The sequence below is a fragment of the Nicotiana tomentosiformis genome, chromosome 3, assembly GCF_000390325.3.
Source record: "Nicotiana tomentosiformis chromosome 3, ASM39032v3, whole genome shotgun sequence".
Classification (NCBI taxonomy): domain Eukaryota; kingdom Viridiplantae; phylum Streptophyta; class Magnoliopsida; order Solanales; family Solanaceae; genus Nicotiana; species Nicotiana tomentosiformis.
This window is the reverse complement of record NC_090814.1, coordinates 31,534,061-31,549,287: the sequence shown is the minus strand read 5'-3', so window position 1 is coordinate 31,549,287 and position 15,227 is coordinate 31,534,061. Positions and strand designations below refer to the sequence as shown.

Below are 15,227 nucleotides of genomic sequence, written 5' to 3'. Positions count from 1 at the left end.
AAACTTGCCCTTTAAATTAATAAGCTCATGATATGTGCCTGAAATCTTAAACATCCACCTGAAGTTGGGAGGGAAAGGTCGCGGTAAGGCTACATAACTTCAACCATACACGAGTGGAACAATGTATCTAGGACATCTTAGCATTGGGATTCAATCATGCATTAGTTAGAGAGGTTCTAATGGTCAATATGATGCTACGGGGAGAGAGACAAATAAAACTCCTATCCAGCCAGGGATGTGGAATATTAAGGATAGTAAACTCTCCGCACATGACAATGGCATAGTAAATGATTCTAGAAGCCGAGTGTTTAAAGATAATGGAACTCAGGGAGGCACTATAGAATAATTATAGAAGGTTTGCGGATGTTCATAATGAGTTCTCCACTGGTCTTGTGACATGAAAAGTACCCAGATGCTCATGAAGGATGGGAAAAACATGAGAAGTTGTCATGCTGCTATGATAACCCCAAGAGTGCATTCAACTTAATGGAGAGCCCCTTAAGAATCCTACGAGAAAGGGAGTGTTACAAAGATACATAGAAGGACGCGATCTCTCATGGTAATCCAACAAATGTCAAGAAACTAGCACAAAGAATTTACTAATTAAGGAACACAATCAGAACATGTTGTAGAGGTGTAAAGAGGAAATGAACGTTTGTTATGAGCCGGACATATTTTTGCCATAATAACCCTCAAGTTGCAATACCAGGCCACGTCATGGGCAGCTATAATACTAGGAACAAAGTGAGTTACTTACTGAGGTATGATCTAGGTGGATTGAAAGTCATACTGAGATGGGCAACTAAAAGATCTTCATATGACAAATTTGTGAAAATCCCAAATTTCAGAGAGACTATATGCGAACAAGTGACCATTTCATTTGACATGCACACATATGATAGGTGGTGATATATGCTCTTATGTTACTAGACAGTGAAAATAGTTTATGAAAATGTTCACAATGGGAGTAAAGTGACTGTTCAAACCATAGGAGCCACATATACAGGAGAGAGAGATTGGTTCAAGAGAGATCTCAACACTAGGCTTCTTTACATTAGATTCTATGCCATGTAGGTAAATATTATGATAGTGCGTGAACAGGCACGGGTGAGCAGATGTTATCCATTTGAATTGAAAGGTTCTATAAGGAATTCATCAGGTATAGTCCTTTGTTGAGAATTTGGGGAAGTAAGTGGGAAGTATTAACCTAGGGTTATAACTAATTTCAAGGAAATCATTATAGAAATCAATTCCTCAAGAGGTTGTAAGTAAGAGGATTGTGATAAAGTGGCTTCACGAATAATGTCTCTCGTTCAATGAGTAGGTACATGGAATGTTTTGTGATTCCTTTTCTTGTTAAGAACATACTTATGCAGGCTCTTCAATGCAGATGTACATATGAAACAAGAAAAATAATGTGGTATTCATAATGTTATACTAAGGAGTGACTTACTTGGTGACTACAGATTGACGGGGCAGTGCCTTAATTGATGCCCATTGACTCCACATCCATAACATATATTGGTACCATAGTGACATACCCCCAAATGACATCTCTTACACTTCCCGCAATGGGGATGAGGTCCACTATACTGACTTGCCCCACAAACCTGATATTTACCACTTTTGCATACATCATAAGCATCCACGTTATCCTTCCTCCAAGCCTTCATGGCTGGAGCAAAAATCTCTCTACCGGCTTGCTGTATGTGCCCTTGGAATTTCTCAAGCCTACCATCCCTAACACGCTCCTGAGCGTACTCACAACACGACGCCAAATGTTCCCACCTGCATATTGGGCAAACCGGGCTAGGTGTACCCAACCTAGGGCATTTGTTCTTCTTGTGTCCCCTCTTTCCACAACCATAACATATTTCAAGTAACAATCAATAATAACCCAAGTGGCACTTCTTACAAATCAAACATTTCGGCTTATTGGTACAAACAACCCTCTTTTGCTTCTTAGGTGCCCATACCACATGATCTGGTGGCGCAGTGAAATTGATAGGAACAAGGACACTTACCCTAGCGACTGGTTCTTTCAATCCTTCCTCGCTGCTTCGAACTCGTGGGTTACTCATGTAGAAAATGAGACATGATGAGGAACTTAACTTCCTATCTTGAGCTCTATCGCACGATCTGGAGTATCAAAGAAAGGTGACATTCCTAAATGGCCAAGTATCCTCCTAATTATAGATGTTGTCGATAACACACCGAAAGAAGGACCCTACTAGCCACGGCTCCGAGACATCCTAGGACACTTTAAAACCTTAGGCTCTGATACCAAGTTTGTCACGCCCCGTCCTCGGGGAGCGCGACCTGCGCCAACCGAGATACCCCGGTCAAGCAAGCCTACTTGATGCCTTCTACCCAACCTTACCCATTAACAATAGAAGAATTAATAACAAGAGATAAGCATGAGAAGAGTAAAATGTTCCACAGTCTTTTTCCATTACTCAAAAGAGATTCATGTTTACAGTTTTCAAAATATTACAAGTTCATAAGTACGAGAGGAAACATGTTTGCCAAAAACCAACACTTCTAGTTCATGGAGTAATATGGAAGGGCCGGCGGCAAGGACCCGACTATACCTCAAAAACATAAAGTACAACATCAAGTGAAATCAAGCCCGGAACAGAGTAGGGCTCACCAAAATCGGCTAAATAAAGAATAACTACTCATGAGGACAAATGGTGCCCACTGACGAACCACCTACATCCATTGAAGATGCATCGCCCCCGGCAAAAGGGACGTTAGAACATGTGGAATAGTACTAATATGTAAAGCTAAATGTTGTCTTTCAAAATAGAATGCCAATATAAGAAAGGGAAAACCATGGAAGCAGCAAGTAACAATTTTCATGATACAAAAATAATATTATTTTTGGTTGGGAGATCATTAGCACTAATATACCACTGTGTTTTTAACACGGAGTGCGATCCCGCCCGATCGGCTATGCCATCTCTCCACGAACAATGTGGATTGACATGTGATGCGAAAGAAAGGTGTTACTATGAGTAGGAACTACCATGCGCTCTACATGGCGTCCGATCACCACACGGCCGGTTGGGTCGTCTTACCACACATGCCGTGTGAGTCGACATCAAATCCAGGGCTATCAACAATCTCATCCCAATCAAGGGGATTAATCTCATCACATCAATATTTCAATTTCATCCCATATAAGGGGAATAATCACAATCCACTCCAACACCGGCACGTCTAGTTTTGAGTATGGGCCGTTTAGTCCCACCCTTCCTCGGTTCGCTAGTGATACTCCCAAAAATATTTTTGTTTTGCACACAAAGGAAACAGAAATACAGATTCATTCACCTCATAACCTTTCACACCATATATTGCTTCATTAGTACTTTCAACCATTCACAACATCATTATTTCATTGGCTCTCTTGGCCATACTTATGATTCTTCTTTCATCGCACAATGGCCGTAACACATATTCCAAATTTTCATTTATGTATTTTCAAGGATCATCATCACAAACATCAACATATAGAATATTGCGGACATCATAATGTTAAATTCATTGGTAATGAAGGTTTTAAACACATTGGATTTCTTTCCAAAGAAATCGAGCAAAATGATTGGCAATTGAAGCTCGAGTTAAAATCATAAACGAGTGATACACCACTTATCCTAGAAATACTTTTTCCCAAAAGGGCAATACACAATTTCAACTCATGAGTATGTAAGATCTCAAATCACATTGGAAATATTTATAAGGAAGAGCATGGTGATTTATGATTGAAACACGAATTCAAATCTAAAGCACTAGTTACAACAACCATGACTACGTTTTATATCTCACTCTCACTTATTTCACTTCCAAACATCATTATAGTTATCAACAATTAAGGTCATTTGGAATCAAGACCTCAAATATGTATATGAGCAATATGAGTCTTAAGCATGTTGAGTTTTTCTTTCCAAGTTACGCTTAATAAACTTTAATTCGAAACATAAATCGAAGTCATAACATCTTAGTACATAAACTATACTTGAACACATTCATGAAGGAGATCATGATAAGGTAGGAGCAATTGAAACACGTTTGAGTATGTACACCTTTCAACACAACGCTTACTTGGGATATTCGAATTTATTAGGAACCACTCGGAACATGGAAATTAGGAACCCGAGCCAACCATACTTGAAACTTACGGGAACATCATGAAATTTAATTCTAAGAGAGAGGTTTAGCAAACATATCTTGCTTGAGATTTCCTTAAGTTACTACACTGTCCCAACACAAGCAATATCAATCTTTAGGAAGATTGCGAAAATCGGATAATAATTAGAAGGGTTCTCATGGTGTAACTCTCTTAGGAATTTTGTCAAACACCTATTATGCAAGAATTGACTACAAAGCTCTACAATGGTAATCCTTTCCTCCCTCAACCAATTTCAACAAGAAACTACCCAAAATAGTTTAACAACCCCACATACTACCACCCTATGTCACATGCATGGCCTATCTCCAATCCTACAACATACTAAAACCCATAACCTCTTGCATGAAAGCTTAGGAGAAGGACTTACCCGGATAGATGATGGTCTAGTAAGTGGCTTCCATGATTCTTCAAGATTGGGGCAAGAATGGTTGATTAGAATGGCTAGGTCTTCTCCATCTCTCTAAAAAATACTCAATCTTCTCTCTAACATCGTCAGGTATATGCGCCAAAATGAGCCCCAAAGGCTTTTAATCAAAATGGATCCGGGTTATAAAAATAGAAAACGGACGCTTCGAACTCAGCTCTGCGGTCGCAGAATGGGCCGCATAACAGATATGCGGCCCGCAACATGGACCGCGAAAGTGATGCCAAAAACTGGGCTGGCCTGGACCAATATGCGGCTAGGTCTACGGTCCGCAGACCATTATGCGGCCGCAGAATCACCCAACAAAATGTGATGGAGGTGCAGACCGCGAAATAGATATGCGATCGTATAATGGACCGCGAAACAACCTTCAAAATTCAACAATTTTTCTGCTCAACTCTGCGATGGGTGTGTGGCCCGCAAAATGAATCAACGGTCGTGAATTTGACTGTATAATTGCCTCCTTCAACAAATATTTCCACCAACTCCTCGATGCATTCTTCAACCCAAAAATTCCGTACTGCGGCGAGCAAGCTCGCCGTGAAGATTAATTACTACCTTCAAACACTTTAATCTACCTCCGCACCCCAAAACCTTAAATCCCTTGCCGGACATTTACGGGGCCTTACAAGGTAAGAGTGACTACCCTCTCCTCTAGCACTACCCATATTCTTCTTTCTTTTCACATTTTGTTTCTTTTTGAACCGCATAGTCCTTATAGACCTCTAGTAACACAACTGAGCCACCTTGAATTTCATAAGCACCCTCTAGTTGCGCTTCCGACTAAATATGTTAAAGACTCCATTTTGCTCTTTTCTTTTCTTTTTGTTTCCTTTTTTTGTTTTTGCTTTGGATACTGAGTATTTGTAGCCTAGGAAAGATGTGAAGGTATTGGTTTCAGCGTTGTTGGCTCCAATCTTAGCCACACAATCCATTTAACATGATCTTGAGGGTTTTCCTTCTATGCACAATACACATATTTTCCGTTCCTCATTTAAAATTGACACCCCCAACTTTGTCTTTTAGCCTCATTTTTAATAGTCGGGGGAGGGGGGGGGGGAGAGTTCAAAAGATAGAATATTTTTACAAAAAGGTAATGGTGTATAATATGGTTACCAAAGAAAATATTAAAGCTCAAAGGTTGACACCTAAGATAGTATTTACATATGGGAGGATAATATGGCTAAATCTGGTTAGACATCACAAATAGAGCCTAAGATTATTTCTACAACAAAACACAACAACAACAAACAAACCTAGTGAAATCCCACAAGTGGGGTCTGGGGAGAGTGGTGTGTACGCAGACGTCACCCCTACTTTTGGAAGGTACAGATGTTATTTTTGATAGACCATTAGCTCAAGATAAGATGAAAAAGAAAACAGTGGTAACAAACAGTAACAACAACAAGATACAAAGAATATCGAAGCGAAAGATTGCAATTAAACAATAAGGAGTAATAGAAATTTAAGAATAAGAAAGATACCATACTAACACTAATACTACCGGTATGGGAAAGAAAAAGAAAAATACTAGACTACCTACTAATCTTCTACCCTAATTCTTAACATCCACACCTTTTTATCAAGGGTCATGTACTCAGTAAGCTAAAGCAGTGCTATATTTTGCCTAATGACCTCTCCCAAATACTTCTTTGGCCTCTATCTACCTTTTCTCATACTCACCAAGGACAACCTCTCACACGCGGCATTTGTGCTTCTTTTTTTTACTTGCCTGAACCATATTAGTCTTGCCTCCCTCATCTTGTCCTCCACGAGGGTCACTCCCACCTTATCTCGAATATATGCATTCCTAATCTTATCTAACCTAGTGTTCTTGCATATCAATCTCAACATCCTCATTTCAACGACTTTTATCTTTTGGATATAGGAGTTCTTAACAGGCCAATACTCTGCCATATATAACATAGTAGGTCTAATCACCACTCAATAGAATATATCTTTAAATTTTAGCGGCACATTCTTATCATACAAAATGCCAGATGCAAGACTCCATTTCATCCAGCTCCCTTTAATACGATGTGCGACATCCTTGTCAATCTCTCCATTTCCTTAGATTACTAACCTAAGTTACTTAAAACTTCCTATCTTCGGGATGGCTTGTGTATCAAGTCTCATGTCCACGTCCGCTTCCTGGGTCACATCATTGAACTTGCACTCCTAGTATTTTATTTTGGTCCTGCTCAACTTGAAACCTCTAGACTTAGGGTCTCCCTCCAAACATCCAGCCTCTAATTAACACCACCTCACGTCTCGTTAAAACTTTATACCGTTTGTTATTTCATATGTGACCAAAGCTATGTCATATACAAATAGCTTGCACCATGGAACCTCCCCTTGAATGTGGCGCGTTTGTAATGAACCGACCGGTTGTTATGTGTACTATAGTCCTGTTGCTCTTTTTTATTCTTCTTGTATGCTTGTTTGATGTTTTATAATTTACACGGATAGTTGGTTTGGTTATGAGAAGGTTTGAAAATGATTTGGAACACTTGATTTTATTTTGGAAGCTTAAGTTGTAAGAGTTGATCAAGGTTTGACTTTTGAATAAATGACCTTGGAATCAGGATTTGATGATTTCAATATGTTTGTATGGTAAATTAGGTCTTGGTCGTATGTTCGGATGTTCTTAGTGGATTGAGACTCAATCCGGTAGTTGGCTTTGATGGTATCGAGTTACTATTGGTGTTCCGGATCTTTGGGCAGGTTCATTTACTTGATTAAAACTTTTGTGCAAAATTTGGCTGTGAACAGAATGTCTAAGTAAGACTCGAACGCGCTCAGTGAAGTTGGAAATATTGTAAGTTAAGGAGTGGATTTTGATCTTTGATTCATAGTTTTGGTATTATTTGTGGTGTTTCGAGCATTTGTATAAGTTTAAATTAGGTATGTGGACTTGTTGGTATGATTAGATGGGAGCCTAGAGGGCTCGGGTGAGTTTCGGGGTAGTTTCGGACTATGTTTGTATTGCCGTGATTTTTGTGATATCTGGTGCATCGCACCTGCGGTGGTAGGTGCGTAGGAACTATAGTCTCACCTACTGTGCATTGTGCGCATATACGCATGTTGGTCAGGTTGGGAGATGTCATAGATGCATGGTTTTTATCGCATCTGCGAGACCGCATTTGCGGATGATGGTTCACAGATGCAAGGTCTGGTCAACTCTAGGAATCATCACAAATGCGGAGATTAGGTCGCACCTGCGGTTTCACTTCTGCAGAGCCTTGATCGTAGATACGAGGTTGGTATGTGGGCTAGAGATTCATAGAAGAACTTATATTATCGCGGAAGCGGTGTTGCATCTGCACTTAGTGAGCGTAGATGCGAAGAATGCCTGTGAGACCTTATATTTAGAGTTTGGCTCATTTTTCTTCATTTTTGAGTTTTAGAGCTCGGGAAGAGACAATGTTTGAGGAGATGTTTACCATAATTTTGAGGGTAAGTAATTTTTACTTGAATTTAATTATATATCTTGATTCCCATAGATTTCTACACTGAAAATATGGAGTTTTAAAAAGAAATTTGGGGTTTTTGTCTACAACCTAAAAGAGTGTAATTCATGGATTTGAGAACTGATTTCGACTCGATTTTGGAATCTATTCACATATTTAGACTCGTGGAGTTATGAGTAGTCGGGATCTACCACTAGACTCAGGTTTTGGCCATACGGGCATGGTTGATTTTTGTTGATTTTTGAGGATTTGATTAAAGATTGAAGCTTTATTGCTTGGAATTGATTCCTGCAGCTTTGTTTGACTTCGTGTAATTCGAAGTTGGATTTGACAAGAAAGGCGGTTGTTGATTGATTAAAGCTTATCGGGTGGAGGTAATTCTCTTGTCTATCCTTTGAAAAGGAAATTCTCCCCACAAAAGGTCAATTTGCTACATGTTGCTTGATCTAGGGCAACATATATGCGAGGTGACAAGCGTATATGCGTAGCTAGGTTACGACCATATTCAATAGTGTTTGACTTGTGATATGCCTTATTTGGATTATGTGAAATTATCATCCATGTTTTATTGAATCTATGAATAGGTGATGACTCATAATTATGACTTAGAAGCATGCTTATGGTTATAACTTGTTTAATTGGGCATAACGGATTATTTTATCATGTTGAGCTTTCTTATTGAGCCACAACCATACATTTGTGTTATTGTTGTGTGATTTGGTCATTACATGGCTTAATTTACTCATGATAAATATTATGAATTGACTTTGTTTTGAAATAGATTATTTAACTATTATGATAAATTGAATTACATGATTAATTTCATGTCCCAAAATCCCATCTTAACACTGTGATGATGCCTAGTCTAACTTGCTAAGCAAGCCTACTGACAAGAAACAAATAAAGTCCATTTTCGTTATTCGACAGAGAGATATAGCAATAGAAAATGGGAATAATCTTAAAACGGTGATAGTCTAATGAAACCCAAGCACGACCTAAACACGGCCAACACAATACGTCCCGAAGACTAGGTGCCATAAGTACACAAGCAAACTACAGTAATGAAATCAAGTCTTTATACATGTCAAGCTATTTAAAATATAAATAGATAGAAATAAATAAAGGAACGGGAACTCAGGAAGTGCGAGATATATCCATGAAGTGCAGCTCACCCTAAGTCTCCGTGAAATCTCCTAGCTAAATCAAGAAGCTCTGTTAGGAACCACTTAAGGATCTGCACAAAATGATATGTAGAAGCATAGTATAAGTACACCACAGTCGGTACCAAGCAAGTATCAAGTCTAACCTCGAAGACGTAGTGGCGAACCTAGATGCTTCCGAGTACTTATCGCACAAGTGCAGTAACAAAATTCAACAACAGAATAATAAACAATATCATGAATAACAAGAGTCACAGATATGAACTGATAAGAATGCTTTTCTAGCAAAAAACATAACCCGATCACTGCTCATATATAATAATAATAAATGATAACATGCTCAAATAACAGATCTGGGACTCCCAATTAGCATATACGGATGTCAAGTAACAGTTTACAGTGAAATAAATACTCCAAATAAGTCATTAATAAGAAATCATGCTCAACTGGTACAAGATCCATATACCCCGATACATAATCCACGTATCACACAACCTGATACAAAATTCATGTATCAACCCGGTACAAAATTCATGTACCGACCATGCTCACAGGGCCCAAAGTAACATGGGTTATCACCTGACTCTGGAGGGATAGATCCAAATCCAAGTGCAAGATAGGTATAATAGAATCCCTCATAAATCAATATTCGATCATCATTTTCAACGTGCCATATCTGTGTCTCACCTGCACGCTTACCCTTCGTGCCAAAATTCTCAGTACAAATAACATATCCATTATTGAAAATATATGTATACGCTTAAAATTATAGATAAGAAGTGCACAACAAATTAATAAATATATCATATATGTGCTTATGAAATCTCTATGTGACTGCGAACAATTAAGTAATTTAATATATCAAGAATAAGTTCCCATACCTTCATAATTTGATCATAAGCCCAGGCATGAATAGGAGAGCAAACGTAGTCACATAAGCCAAATAAATCATGAACCAAATGAGCACATAGCCAAACAAAGCATACGATATCCAAATTTTCTACCCCCGTCATGTTAGAAACATGGTAAATGCATATACGTTCGCCGCCGCATATATACACTACGTCCAATACCTTAAACACATAGCAAACAAGTCAATTCCTAGGTGTTTCCTTTTTAACAAGGTTAGCTTGGAGACGTACCTCCACCTGGCAGCCTTTAATCTCACAAAATAATGTTTCTTCTCAAATCAACCTCCGAACGAGCTGAATCTAGCCAAATAAAACTCAATAACATCAAGCAAAGCCATAGGAATCGAATCCAAATGATAAAGATTAAATCTTTAGTCAATTGGACAAAGTAAACCAAAAATTCAACCACATCCCGCAATCTGAAACCCGACAAAAGTCACAAATCCCGAACACCCATTCCAATACGAGTCCAAATTTACAAGTTTCATCCAAAACTGACTCTAATTATGGGTCCAAATCTCCATTTTTTAGTTTAGAAATGTTTTGCCAAAACCCCTAAATTTTCTCTATTAGATTTACCAATCAAATGCCAAAATCAAAGTCAAGAACACTTACCCCATCCAAGTGGTAAACCTCGTCTAAACAATTACCCCAATCGAGGCTCCCAATCACAAAATATGATAAAATAAGTCAAACTCTCGAAATTAATAAATTGCCCAGTGATTCTAACTTCCGAGGGCTCCAGCTCGCATTTGCGAGCTCGCTTTTGTGACCAATGGCTCGCTTGTGGGAGCTCCACTCAAAAGTCAACCCTCCGCTTCTACGGACCAAACTCCGCTCCTGCGGATCAGCTTCCGCGATCGTGAAGCGCATTTGCGAAAGGGCCATATCACTTGCGAACAAAGTTGCCTCTTACTTCTTTCGCATCTACGATCCCTAGTCCACTTCTGCGGACTCGCACGTGCGGCCCACACCTCGTAGGTGAAAAAATACCAGAACCAGACTTGCCAATCAAACCCCAAATGGTCCGAAACCCATCTGAAACTCACCCCATCCTCTCGAGACCCCGTCCAATTACACCAACCAGTCCCAAACATAACACGAGCCTATTCGAGGTCTCCAATCACACAAAATAACATCAAAACTACAACTCGCACCTTGATTCAAGCTTAATGATCAAATCCACTTTCAAACTTTCAAAACTCATTCCGAACCACGTCTACCCAACTCGAAATTACACCAAAATTTGCACACATGTTTCAAAAAATATAAGGAAACCATTCCAACTCCTGAAACGACAATTCAGACCTAATAACATCAAAGTCAACCCCCGGCCAAACTAATGAACCTTCCAAACCTTCAAATTTTTAATTTTCGTTGAACAGAGCGAAATCAACCTATGGACCTCCAAATCCAAATGTATACATACGACTAAATAAACAATCACCATACGAACCCATGGGAACCATCAACATACCTTTTCGGGATCATTTACACAAATGTCAAACCTCGGTCAAATCTTATAACTTAAGTTTCAAATATTGGAATTAAGTATTCCAATTCATTCCAAAACTTCCCCGAAACCTAACCAACCATCCCCGCAAGTCGCAAAATGATAAAGAAGCATACTTGAAGCATCAAATAGGGGAACGGGACTCAAATGCACAAAACGGCTGGCCATGTCATTACAATTAGCCGTAGCCATCTTTGAGACATATAAGCTTTTATCTGTATTCTTATTGTTATGTTCGGTGCTTCTTTTTTATATTATTTCACACATATTTGCATGAGTTTGAGGGTTGGATAATGTGGAAAGTTGAGGATTTTGGCACTGCAGACACCATGAGCATATATTGATTATTGGTTATTGATCACTGATTGTAAAATGATCAATGCTTGGATATAGATATGTCCCTCCGGAATTAGGTGATTACCCATATTACATTGGGCCCTACGAGCGTAGGCACTCAGATTTGGAGCTTGGTTTGGACACATGGCATATGTCAGGCACATGGATTTGTGATATGATGTATTGATAAGGGATCCAGATCAATTATTTAAACATATCTTGGACTCATTCAATAGCTTTTTATATGGTTGTTGGTTAGTATACATCATGTCTTTGTGCGGAAATTGAAATAGTTGATATCTGATTTGAATTCTTATTCTTCAAAGCATGTCTAAATTTTAAATGTACGGTATTTAGGGCTTTCATATCTATTTGATGATATCATACTTTATTTGTACCTTATTTATGTTCTACACGATTATTTGAGTGATAATAAGTGTCAATATCATCCCCTCGCCATTACTTCTTCGAGGTTAGACTTGATACTGACTAAGTACCATAGTTTTATACTCATATTACATTTTTGCACATTTTGTGCAGTATCTGAGGCAGGTATTGGAGGTACCCATTTGGCTGAGTAGGGGTATTTGTTGGAGACTTCATGGTGAGCTGCTTTACTTAATCCAATCCGCAGTATATGGAGTCCTCCTTTCATACTTATCTATATTGTTATACCGGAGCACCCCAATGTGATACAATGGGCCGAATAAAACCCTTATAGAGCAACTCTTGCAACTGTTGCTTTCACTCCTTCAACTTTGCTGGGGCCATACGGTATGGTGGAATAGAAATGGGTTGCGTGCCCGATAATAAATCAATACCAAAATCGATATCCCTGTTGGGCGGCATGCCCGGAAGATCCGCTGGAAACACATCTGGATAGTCTTTTACTATCGGAACTGACTCAACGATAGGAGTATTAACACTGACATCTCTCACATATGCTAGATACATATTACACCCCTTTTGAACCATCCACTGAGCCTTCAGAAATGAGATAGCCCTGCTAGGAACGTAAGCTAAAGCACCCATCCACTCCAACCGTGGAAAACCTGGCATAGCCAACGTCACCGTCTTGGCGTGACAATTAAGAATAGCATGAAAGGGCAACAACCAGTCCATGCCCAAAATAATATCAAAATCTACCATATTGAGCAACAATAGATCGACTCTAATCTCAAAACCACCAAGAACAACTAAACACGACCGATACATACGGCCAACAACAATAGAATCTACCACAGGCGTGGACACATAGATAGGAGAACTGAAAGAATCACAGAATACACCCAAATATGGGGCAAAGTAAGATGATACATAGGAATAAGTGGAGTCTGAATCAAATAAGACTGATGCATCTCTATGACAAACCGGAACAATACTTATGATAACTGAGTCGGATGTAACTGCCTTCGTCCTAGTAGGAAGAGCATAATATCTGGCCTAGCCTCCCCTTCTAGGGCGACCTCTATCTGCCCGACCTCCACCCCTGGCTAGTTGTGCAAGTGGATTGGCAACTGGTGCGGTAACCACGACCTAAGAAGCCTGAGGGCCCTGTGGAATACGTGGAGCCTGAGTAGTCTGTGGAGGTGCACCGCTCCTGAGTCTGGGGCAGTCCCTCACCATATGATGAGTGTCACCACACTCAAAACAATCTCTCGGAGGGCGTGGCTGCTGGAACTGGCTCGGGCCTGATCGGCTGGAATGACCAAAGAAAGCACCCCGTGCAGGAGGTGCACTAGACAGTGGTGGTGCATAATGTGGAACCTGAGGCCTGGGAGTGGCTGGAATACTGCTGGAAGCTAGAAGTGCTGAATGAATAGGGCGGCTCACATAGCCCCGAGCATGACAGGCTACAGCTACAACTAGGGCACGGGCACCACTATATGTTCCAGAATCTCGAGGCCTCTTGGCCTTCCTCTTCTCTCTCTCCCAGGCCCACATACCCTCTAATATTCTAGCGATCTCCACTACCTGCTGGTATGGAATGTCCATCTCTAACTCTCGGGCCATGCTAAATCTGATACCAAGGTTGAGCCCCTCGATAAGCCGACGAGTTTGCTCTCTGACAGTAGCAACCAAGGCTGATGCATGCCTGTACAAATCACTAAACCAGAATGCATACTCCTATACGGTCATAGAACCCTGGCGCAACTGCTCAAACTCTATGCGCCATGCGTCCCTAAGCCTCTCGGGAACAAACTCCCTCAAGAACGTCTCTGAGAACTGATCCCAGGTGAGTGAAGCTGCTTTGGCCAGGCTACCCAACCCATACGCTCGCCACCACTGATAAGTCGCTCCCTTAAGATGGAACGTAGTGAAAGCAACCCCACTCGACTCCAGAATACCCATAGTACGAACGATACGATAGCACTCCTCAAGAAAATCATGGGCATCCTTTGAAGCCAAAATGCTGAAAGTAGGAGGGTGGTACTTCTTGTACCTCTCGAGCCTGAGCTGCTCAACCTCAGAAGTTGTTGCTCTAACCTCGGGCTGAACTGGGGCGACCGGCTGCACTGGAATAACCTCTGGGACCTGGTCAACCTGGACCCGCTGCTCAGGGATACGGGCGACAGGAGTCTGTGCTCCTCCCCTGGCCTGAGATGTGGCAGGAGCAAGTGTGATCAACCCCGCCTGAGCGAAAGTGCCGAACATGCTGAGAAATTGGGCGAGAGTCTCTTGAAGTGCAGGGGTAGTAACATGCGTCTCCGGTGCGTGCTCTCCAACTGGAGCTAATGGTGGCTCCTCTGTAGCAGCTCGGGCAGGTGCTCTGGCTGCACCACGTGCCCGTTCTCGGTCTCTGCCCCGACCCCGACCTCTCGTGGCTCTAGCAGGGGCGCAGGTGTCTAGTCACCCGATCTGACTATGCGTGTCCTCACCATCTGTGAGAGAATAGAAAGACTTAAATTTAGAATCCCGAAGTCAACAAATTCGCACGATAAGGAATAAAAGAAGTGAAATATTTTCTAACAGTTCCATAACCTCTCGAAGATAAGTACATACATCTCCATACCGATCCGCGAGACTCTACTAAACTTTCTTGTGACTCATAACACTTATGAACCTTGAGCTCTTATACCAGCTTGTCACGATCCCAATTTCCCTCTGTAGGATGTCGTGATGGCACCTAGTCTCTAAGACTAGGTAAGCCTAACCAACATTCGAATGTAACTTAAACAATAATTTTAAAATCTCAAAACTCAACAACATATATAAAGAAA

The 15,227-nt window shown here is 40.5% G+C and overlaps 1 protein-coding gene across 1 annotated transcript; it reads right to left on the bottom strand.

Annotated features, from left to right (window-relative positions):
* Nucleotides 1-12,750: 12,750 nt before the first annotated feature.
* LOC138907576 (uncharacterized) lies at nucleotides 12,751-14,661 on the bottom strand. Its single transcript, XM_070198176.1, has 3 exons — nucleotides 14,151-14,661; nucleotides 13,716-14,090; nucleotides 12,751-13,340 (listed from the first exon to the last, which is right to left on the bottom strand). Exons 1-3 carry the CDS (start codon nucleotides 14,659-14,661, stop codon nucleotides 12,751-12,753), a joined length of 1,476 nt encoding a protein of 491 aa, XP_070054277.1.
* Between the last annotated feature and the right edge of the window lie 566 nt (nucleotides 14,662-15,227).